We start from the raw sequence: 10,514 nt of genomic DNA, 5'->3' as shown, positions 1-10,514 counted from the left end.
AGAAAAAGACAGTTACACAGTTTTTATAAACAAGATGCATATGAGGGTTTTGCTTCCCTATCCAATAGTATGTAACTGTTCAGTTGGTTTTCTACGCCGAGGGTCTTCTTCCTTTCACCATAACCTTGAGGGAGTGCAATGGACAAGTTTTTTTTAAGTCGGTGGAGATAACGGTTGTCATCTATACTTCAAAGATTAGTCCGTGAACATCCTCGGAAGATGTGGGATATCGTGGTTATGCCACGTACCGGTCGCTTCGGCCATGTCTAATCCATGGCTGAATCCATCATGCCAGACTCCTATAGAGGTAACTCATGTAGCGTAGATGGTCGTTGGTTTGTTCTCTGAGCTGGACAGTTTGATTGCAAACGTTTCATCACCAATCGAGATGCATCAATCAGTGGGTTATTGGGAAGCATGGTGCTGCTTAGCGGTGGGGTAGTACTTCGAACCACGTCGATTGGCAATGAAACGTTATCCAGTTGTCATCACCAATCGAGATGACATCATCAGTGGGTTATTGGGAAGCATGGTGCTGCTTAGCGGTGGGGTAGTACTTCGAACCACGTCGATTGGCAATGAAACGTTTGCAATCCAGTTGTTCAGCTCATTGAACAAGCCAACGACCATGCTAGACTCCGTCTATCAGCTTATATTCGAAAACTTGATCACCATCTATTCTTCAGGACATCCATGAAGTCTATATCGTGGAATGCGCTGCATAGATATTCACCAAACAAATACATGCTGCATGGCAATATGAAGCCAAAACATGCGTCTATGGTGAATCGTCACGCCATTTGTCTCTCAACTACAAACCTGGAGGAAAGATGCAAACCGCTTTCTTGCACCTAAGCTTCGGTCGGACTAGCGATTGCGGTGGTTTGATAGTATTTATGGCGGTCCTGGAATGACTGATATGTTTCGCAAATGGGATATCGATAGAGGCAGGCTATGTTAGCACATCATCAACCAATTTTGCCAATTAACAAAACAACACCTGTATATCTTTGTAATGTTGCTGAAAATCCATCGACAGCCCACGACCGGTTTCGCCCTTTTTGGGGCTCATCAGGTAGGCGCAGTCCCCGGGTTTCCGTCAACCTCATGTTCTACTTGAAACCAAATTGCGCGAAATTAACGAATATACACTCATTTGCAAACAAATTTGGTTCTGTGAGAGACTCACCTGGAACGCAGCTGAATCTCTCGTTTATGGTGTTCTCATGATGTTCTCAACATAAAGTTGACAGAAACTCGGGGACTGCGCCTACCTGATGAGTCCCAAGAAGGGCGAAACCGGTCGTGGGCTGTCGATGGATTTTCAGCAACCTTATGAGTAGCACAATACAACGATATACATGTGTCGCGATATTTCAAATATCGTACCGACTGAAACATGAGGCGGCCTGGTGCAGCACGTTCAGTTGCCTGAGAACATCATAAACGAGAGATTCAGCTGGGTTCCAGGTGAGTCTCTCGAAAGAACCAAATTAGTTTGTAAATGAGTGTATATTCGCTAAAACAACACCCGGTTCGGTCGCTCTTCTGATGACAAAAAATCGATGTCTACCCAAGAGTAAGGCACGCAATTTCATGGTTGCGAGACCCAACATGGTTGAAACTGGGCTGAGCACTTAGCAAAATGCAGGAGGAATCTACACCTTGGACCAAGGACTGGGAGCTTACTATGCGACTAGACACGACGGATGCCGATGGATTTTTTTTAAATTACGGGAAAATGCAAATGATTGAAAAATTATTCCCTCTTTCATATACCATCGAGTTTTTGTCCTTTCATCCGAGTATAAGGTGTCTGGTCTACTGAATCGCATGTATCAGGCAATTAACTGAATTCCCAGAATACGAACTCACCTAATTGATTGAATGCTTTTAAGCAAACTCCCGTCTCGCGCATGATGGAAGACCCTAATTTCATGATGTGATTGAGAGTGGAGAACGCGGATAGCCTTCTGCGAATAGTCCTCTCGGCTACTCAATCACAAGCCTATATGATGACAGCCAGAAAACTCATGTACACTCAAACAAATATATTAAAAAATGTGGGAGAAAAACGAGGAGGTGCGATGGCCAGTGAAACAGATTCAAATGAAAGAATGTCAAACGTGTGTTAAACAAGCTTGTGGAATGAAACCGATCAAAGGTAAGCGCAGTTTCAGAGGTAGTTAGAGTTCCTTTTGTATTCGATAGTGGTCTCGATCGTTTTAGAGGCATTCGGCGTATGGTTTGGAATGTGTTCTGTCTGTCTACGAAATGATAAGTCCTGACAAGATGTGAGGTACTTGCTCTTGAGCTGGATTTATTCCAGCTACCGTTAGGGAACACCGAGTTGTGCCCACGTATTCTCTCCGACAAACACCTTGTCACGCGACCAGCGCCGGAAAGCAAGGCACGAGCACATAAAAGGGTACATTTGAGAGTCTGTAATGGGACTTGAGAATCTTCCTTCAAAATGAATGTTGAGGCTGGAACAAGCAAACACAAATCACAGGCAGCCGGAGGCACACTTTAGATAGTCTTGCGCCAGTCAAGCATCTGCCAGGTTGCGTTGCAACAAAGCAGAGCTACTAGAGTGAGCTTTTTGGCCAGTCCAAGATTGTTCCTTCTTGCCTTGCGTTGTGTGGCCCTGTTAGCCTTCCTTAGAATGTCAACATCGAGAAAATTTAGTTTTCTCTTGCACCCGCAGTTATGAGTGCGCTTGATGTTAATACGGACTGTGTATTGAGGCTCTTGAAAATCCCGACTTGGGTGATAGTATCAGTGACATGCACAGGCGTAACAACTGTGCAGTGTAAACTGCCCCATGATACACTCAGATGTTGGGTCCCAGGGGCAGATCTACAAGAAAGAGATCCCGCCGCAACTTCGTCCTCCTGTTGGCAGATAGGAGTTAGGTTGAAAACTGTGTCTGCAAAGCATTAGTGGCTCTTCTAGGTCCGGGTTGACCAGTTGGCCAATGCGGTCAACAAATCCACCCGTGACTGAGCTCAAGCATATTAGTGTCGATACTCCCAAGTTGTTACAGGCTTAGCGGAACTTTAGGTGATGATTTCTCTAGCATCCGCGTCTTGCCTTCTTGGGTTATTAGTTTTCATTTTCTTACCTCATTATTGTAGTCGAATTAAATTGCATAAGTGATTACTGCTTCCTTATCAGGCATAGATATAGCAGGAATTTTCTGCAAAAGTCCTAGAACCATAAAGGGATCCTTTGTCAACAGCTGTCTGAATCTCGGTTTGTAATTGAGGTATTGATAATGCAAAGCAACTAAAGTCAAGTTAAACTTTTCTATATTTGTCTCTGAGGGAAGAACCATTTCAAGTAACTGATCAAATAAATTCCAAAATGAACTTCAAGTCCAAGATGACTACTAATGCAAGGGGACAACAAAATTTTGTACCTGGAGATTCAGTAATAACGATTTCTGCGTCTAAAGGCACGGGATCTACATGCAACTTACGTACGCTCGCACATGTCAAATGGTTAGAAAGCTGAGTCAAACTTAACCAAAAACTCGTTTCCCTGTTTCTCTATTATTTCTTGTTTTATTCATTTGATGCACCGTGAATTTTCTTCAATCTGGTCACTACTTAGTCCGTTGGTACTTAACACAACGTCATCCGAAGGCGTACTTACCTTTAGGTAAAAATACTTTTTAGCAACTCTAGTGGAACCACTTCATTTCAACCTCGTACATATGTGTTCACGGGGCCCACTCTTCACTCGTACAAGTATCGATACGTTCAACATCCTCAGTGTATAACTCACAGCCTTTCGAAGTTCAGGCGGCCAATTAGGATGAAAACTACGTGGTGGATCTGTTCGAAGCATCGTAGTTTTTAAACTAAATTAGCGTGGTAACTGTGTTTCTGTTCTTCTTCGCAAGGCAAGTCATCAGCTCAAGGACCTTCCTACAGCCTACGTATTGTAAACAAGTCCCGAATTGTGTTTTCCGATGTCTACCTCTTTCAACCATGTCTTATGTTTTTGTCGACTGGACAACGGGAGTGAGGGTGATGATAGTGTGTCACCATCCTTTTCCTCAGTTGAAAACATGGAATGTATTCAGTTTTGATAAAATTGACAGTAATGGACATCCTGGGATCGTTACTGGGATGCATTATGGTGCTTTGAATCTACATGGTCATTATTATACTAATAGAATCTAGGATGGCTCCGAGTTTTTATTAGGTTTCTTATCTAACTGTACGCACAATGTCCAAAGAATCATGTCTTGTCTATTTGTATCAATTGATTCTGAAGACGTATAGTCGTGAGCAAGGCAGCTTACTTGCCATTTGATATGTTCGGGCACCGCACGCAAGTTCTTTTGCGTAATAACAACGATGCGGGCCGTGTAGAGTTTCTGCTTTATGGTTTTGTAATGTCTGCAAAGTCAGGACAGCTCACAAGCTGAACGGAAAAAAATGTGATTCTCTCCTGGAAAGTTGTGAAATATGAAAACAGTGACGTATACTAGCTGTTTATTTGCTAACTTGCAACAAGTGCGGTGAACTTTCGCACCATACTCTGTGTGTGACCCCATCGTCCAAGCAAGTACGCAAGAAACTCAGTGTTTAATATTTCGCCATTCAGTATGACGTGCTAACCTTAGCGGATAGAGGGAAATATACTTAATATTTCAACTATTTCAGCAATCAAAGAGCACATGACCTTGTTTTGGTAGCCCAACCTCAATCCTGATGCTTGTGGAAAAATACTTACCAGGCCACAAAAAAAAACCGGCTGTCTTTGAGATTTTATGGCCTCAAGGTTAACTGGTGTCTTTGCACTCTAACTTAAGTGAACAAAAAATGTCAAGGACGAAAGTACGGTCTCCGAATTGTGGTTGTTGATCAGGTGGCAGTTGATCTGCCACTCGAGCCGGTCAGTGGGCGTGCAGATTATTCTTTACCAACCGAGAATATATGATGAGTGGGCGCATGTCTCCTGCCGGCTTTTATTTCCAAAGAGTACCTGCAATTTCTTGGTGTGGTTTGCCGATAGGGAGTAATTTTCTGTCAGTTTCATTGGTCTTCTCATTTATTGCGAAAAGTTTGCATGCCGTTTGCCAAGGTGACCGGAAACATCAATAGCTCCCTGATCAAAACCGGGGTTATCAATTCTTCGACATACGACTATCACTGAGGTGGGTGATCTTTGACAACTTTTTTGGAATAATAGTAACAAATCTGAGTGTAATTGAGTAAAACCAACTAAAAGTCGATAAAATGAAGTTCTTCATTTCTGTACCCTTTACAGGTGTAAATATTTCAAAGGTAGAAAACTCTTGGGAGACTGGGATCTTCGCGTGGAACAAGTGAGTGCACTTCTTGGTATTTCTTGAAGTACATTGCACACGGTACAAATTGTTTAGCAAAAAAGCGTCACTGCCTACACTAGTTGTAAACGGTTGATAAGACTGACCGAAAATTAGTTCATTCATCTGATTCGATGCTGTGTGTGATCTCTTTTATGTGATGTTTCCTACGAATGAGCTATACTTTTTTTTCAAAAAAGCCAAAAGTTTGCCTTTCACCGGAAGTGGTCTGGATGGAAGGCACCCCCGGAAGTGAATGATTCTAAGTGGAAAACGAAAATAAATAAAATAAAACTGCACGGAGCCTTAGCAACCAATAGTGAATGCTCAATGTGGGCTCATCAAGCTCAAGTGATTTTAAGCATTTCTAAAAAAACAGCATTCCCAGACGTCTGGATCTGTCAGACTGTCAGATATGCGAGCAAACTGAGAGTGCAAAAGGGTTCAGGACGTTGATTTCACAGATTCAGACACAGAATTCCTAACCACGTGCACACACATCAGCGTTTGACCCAGATTGATTCACTGCATTGTCGTCCTCTGATCCAAAGCGACGAACTCAATGTGTAACACTGAAGTTCACTCGTTTTGCTCATAAGTACTTATGGCAAATTATTATATTGGTGCTTTTAACATTTACTTGGAAAGAGTCTGACTTTAAGCCTACATTACGCATGAACTCTGAGTGACACAGTGGGTTTCCACCGGTGGATACCAGCATTAGTTTGGAGGCGTTCCAGCAGATATACAGGAATGTTTCATAGTGCACCAAAGTCAAGGATAATTAAGCCAAATATTATATGTTTCTATTCCTAGGCAAAACTGATAGACAATCATTCTGAAAAACTGAAACTGGTAATTATGGTTCCCATCCATTCTGAAATCTTTCACCCTTTTATTGGTGTGAATCCCCTTCGCATGGGGAACGTCTCTGGTGATATGTCTATCCTTGAGGAGTTTCCATTTTACTCTGTCACACATCTAATCTTTTAGATCTACTTACACTTTAAACCTTGTTCTTCTGTTGCAACACAAAATTTGGATTGCATCTTAAGGATCTCGAAACTCCAAGCCATAAGAAGCCTTTCAGACTTATCGATACACAAGTTGACGTAAGGTGGCCGGGAAGTGACCTTCTGTTCAGCAATTTCAGAATGTTCCCCTCTAGGGATCACACGCTTAGCGACTGACCCAATCAGACTACCTGGCTCATGACGAATAGTCAGAATGCTCTAGACCGATCTTGACCCTCCAATAGGATGTGAAAATTACTGTGCCAAGAAGTTGAGAGTTGACGGGATCTCCTCATAACAATAACAATAATAATAATAATAATATAATGATTATTATTGATTGGGCTAATGCTACTCACTGCAAAGTTCAGGCGGAGTGCTTTGCAAATTCTTTGTTTTATTTGAGGAACGGTAATTATTCAGGTAGCGTGTTTTCCGTCTGCTCGTCAGTTCTTGGAAGTCACCGCCCTGGGAAAACGTCCAACCAGGCTGAAACAACTTTCCACATGGGTACCATTCGGATATGCTTCATCTGTCTACTTCTTAGTATGACATATTCCGTGTGATTTCCCTCCCATCCAGAAACACATTAATCAACTTTGGTTTTGGGATGATAGACCTTCCAGAGCTGTCATTCGGTGCGGAAAATGGACAGATCTCGTGATTCGTAGAAGTTTCCTCTGGTGCATGATATCGCAGTGTATATGACGAATTAAAAGTGAACAAAACGTACTCTGAAGTGTACTGACACAATGCCTGACTGGTGACACTCACGATAGAAATACATTAGGACTCACGCACAAAACACAATGCAGTCGTGCTGAAACAATAATCAGTTTTGCTTTTCATTCGGCGTTGCGAAAAACTGACACAATAAGTGCAAACACCCCTCCCGTCGGATAACAGATACACATAGGCAAAATTTGATTGCCTTGGCTAGTCATTATAGTTAGTATGAAAGTGGTATTTATTCTCAAATAACTAATGACGATTCCCAAGGATTTCAATAGATTTTATCACCGAGGCACCACTTTCTAGAATAACAGACAAGACGGAACAGTCGCATGAGGTTGCCTTTGATCTTGCCCTGAAGCACCGCGATTGTAAAGAGTGCCAGTTAATTCCCCGATAAAATAAACGAAGGACGACCAAACAAAGTGTGAAAAGAGAGGCTTAGACCTATAGCACAGTCCCATTGAGCGTCATCATTGCGCCCGAATTATCCAAATCGATCGACGGTAGTGTGAGGAGATTTCGTGATATTTAAATCGATATTTCGCGTTGTGACTAAAGCCACTCTATGCTGAAAGGTTTAGCAGCACTGCTGGTGATTCCCGATAGAGATGAAAAAGCCATACACGATGCTTCTTGGCTTCTTAACATAGTTTGGTTTCACTTACAGGACCAAATCTCAGTTTGAAAGTAAACCATCGGATATCTATGCAACCGGAACTTCCAACATTCACATCATTAGCAAACGATCAAGAACAGAATGTTTTATACCTTGAGAGACCGTTGTAGTTGCATGTCCATGCTGAACGGACACGGATCAGTGTAAAGCAACTGTCCTTTCAGCAGGCTACTTAGATTGAATGGGTTTTATATCCCACGAACTATCCAGCTTTGTGCACGTAACAGCGCTCAGTCAGACAGCAGTCGCCTAGATTCCTTACGATCTTGCCAGACACACCCAACACAAACCTCTCTCCTTTGAGGGTTTTTGGAGAAAGAACAGCAGATTATTAAAAAACGCCGGCTAGTTCCCCTAGTCCTTGGTCCAATCAGTTAATCTGGTGGGGTTTAGCTGCTATTGCGGTAATTTTAATTCCATTTGAGGTACTCACACACTACCTTTTGGCAGCCATATAGCGGCAAGCTAACACCTGTCGTGCTATGGGGATATCCGGTGACTGTAAACTTTCAAGTTAATGCTACTAGACAGGTTATGGTTCAAAGCCGTAAGCTGTGAGTACAATTTTATGGTCGTTTTGTGGACACAGCTCTTTTTGAGGGAGTCTCTTAGTTCATCCGGATGTTAGCAATTAGAATGCTTAAAGACCTGGTTAGCCACAAATTCTCGTGAAAGGCCAGCTGATCTCCAAGCCAGATGAATGGATTCCAATCACGCCTTGTGGGCTCCTGTTTGCAGCAAAATTTGGTTGCGATATCGGGGGCGAAGTTCATGAGTTTTAGCTGAACCCTCATAATGAGTGGATTCACATCACAATGCGAATGCCTCATTTGCAGCCACCAAAGGCGCAGGCTATTCCGTTGGCCCAACCTCCTCTCCTGAAGTTTCAGGAAGTGGATGTGGAAACAGAGAAACCCGAAGTAAGAAAATGCATGTCGAAACGAGGACTTACTTGAGACATTCTGCTTTAAGTAGAGTTTGTTAATTTATGAGTGTCAGCTACGAAAAAGGATCCTTTCTGCATTGTACGAGTCTATTACTTTAGCATCTAGATTCGCCTTCGTTATTGACTAAGTCGAACAGAATTTGGGAGAGAAATGGGACGCTTCTCGTGAAATTCACCACTTTTGGAGAAGACTCTGGCAGGGTTTAGTGTAAGCACTATGTGGCCAAGGGTACTGAACAGAATATGAAAGTGTACTTTCAAACGTCAGCGGTGTTTAACAATGTGGAAACGGCTTGTCCACTTATGGAGTCAAAAGCTTCCTTGAAGTGTGAAAAACGTAGGGTGGTTAGTTGAACCAGCATTGCCTCAAACTATTTCGTCATACACGCCTCTAGTGGAATGAGGAACGACGAGATGAACGAAATTTAAGCAGTCATGTTGAAATTTCTCGGTAAGAGAGCATAGCGTTAAAGATTGATTCCATTAGTCATGTGTCTGACAAGAAAGCCCGAAGAATTCGGTTTAACCTGCTTCACATTATCAACGATTGGCATATATGTTGTTGAATTGAACACTCCTTTATCTGGGCTTCGCCTTAACTGAATAAACAATACATGAGATGTTTGAAGAGTAAGTTGGTTTGATTTTCGAAATGTTACAGTAGCCTTAATGATGTAGCATTCACCTCACCACTAAATAGTTTAGATAAAGGCATTGTTTCTATCCTGGCTCTACTATTTGCAGTATGGCAGCTGTCTGCTAGGTTGGAAGTGTTGGCTCTAAAAATGTTCATGGATTCGGTTATATGTTCGACTCTTCAAGGAAATCTGGCAGTTTTATCTGCTTAATCTGCTTCCATCAGAGAATATTTTAGAGGTTGAGTGGTGTGGATCAACATCGACTAGAAAGGTTATCCTGCGTGTCAAGTCAATATTTGGCCTGCGTAGCATGTAACCGAACCAGTATAGAACCAACTATTGGACACATTTGCAGAAAATCACCTTATATCTCGTCAGATATTCCAGTCGTCGATCGGAAACTCAACTCACGACCAAAACCTGCCAAAGACTACCTACATCGCTAACTCAGAAAGTCTCGTTGGCTATATACATATCAGTGGAAGGGTGACCTTTGCGTAAAACCTGATGATGCGTTACAGTTTTGGTCTCTGTTGAGGTTCCCGATACGGAACTTTGAGTGACGCGTAGGTTCGACAACCCCGAATATCAAAAGGAAGAACTGGGCTCGAAATTCTACAATACTGTCTACACAAACAAACGTATAGAACAAACCTCAATTGTTCACGTTCGTAGTGCCAACAGGTGCGCATGTCTGTCATTGACCGGTACAGTGCAGTGTCAATGTCCGCACACCAAGCAACGGAAAGCGGAAGTTTGGCTCAATAGTGTGGGTTGCGACCGTCCCTTCCGAGAATAGTCTCGTGATTCTCATTGGCGGTGCGAACCCATGGAACTTATGAGAAAACAAGTCAAGGCAGACTCAGCAAACGGGACACGAACGAGTATGGGTAGGTAGGTCAACTGCGCATATTCACACAGGCGCACAGGTGTTGGATGAAGCGGCTTTTCAGCAAGGTGAGTGACCGGTACAAATGAGCAAAACAAGTAGAGGTTATAAGTTCATCGGCGAAGTGAATGGGGTAATTATCATGAAGTCAAGTTAGATTCAACAGTCGCCAACAAACGGATAAATCATGTAGCTGTTCTGGCATTTTCGGTCGCTTGCTTCTCTTTTCAGCTGGTTAGTTTGTAAAATAACGAACCAATGGCATTTGGAGAAGGT

The 10,514-nt window shown here is 42.6% G+C and overlaps 1 protein-coding gene across 1 annotated transcript in view; it reads left to right on the top strand.

Moving 5' to 3' along the window:
• The window catches only part of T265_00821 (hypothetical protein), a gene marked incomplete at both ends in the record, with an annotated part of 48,975 nt that overhangs the window by 8,326 nt on the left and 30,135 nt on the right, over window positions 1-10,514 (top strand). Inside the window, one exon of the mRNA XM_009164693.1 lies at window positions 5,284-5,341. Within this exon, the coding sequence (XP_009162957.1) occupies window positions 5,284-5,341 (58 nt within the window). The remainder of the gene's footprint in view (window positions 1-5,283; window positions 5,342-10,514) is intronic.

This window comes from Opisthorchis viverrini (assembly GCF_000715545.1).
Source record: "Opisthorchis viverrini unplaced genomic scaffold opera_v5_8, whole genome shotgun sequence".
Classification (NCBI taxonomy): Eukaryota; Metazoa; Platyhelminthes; class Trematoda; order Opisthorchiida; family Opisthorchiidae; genus Opisthorchis; species Opisthorchis viverrini.
Note: the sequence above shows the minus strand (reverse complement) of the source record. Positions and strands in the feature narration are given on the sequence as shown.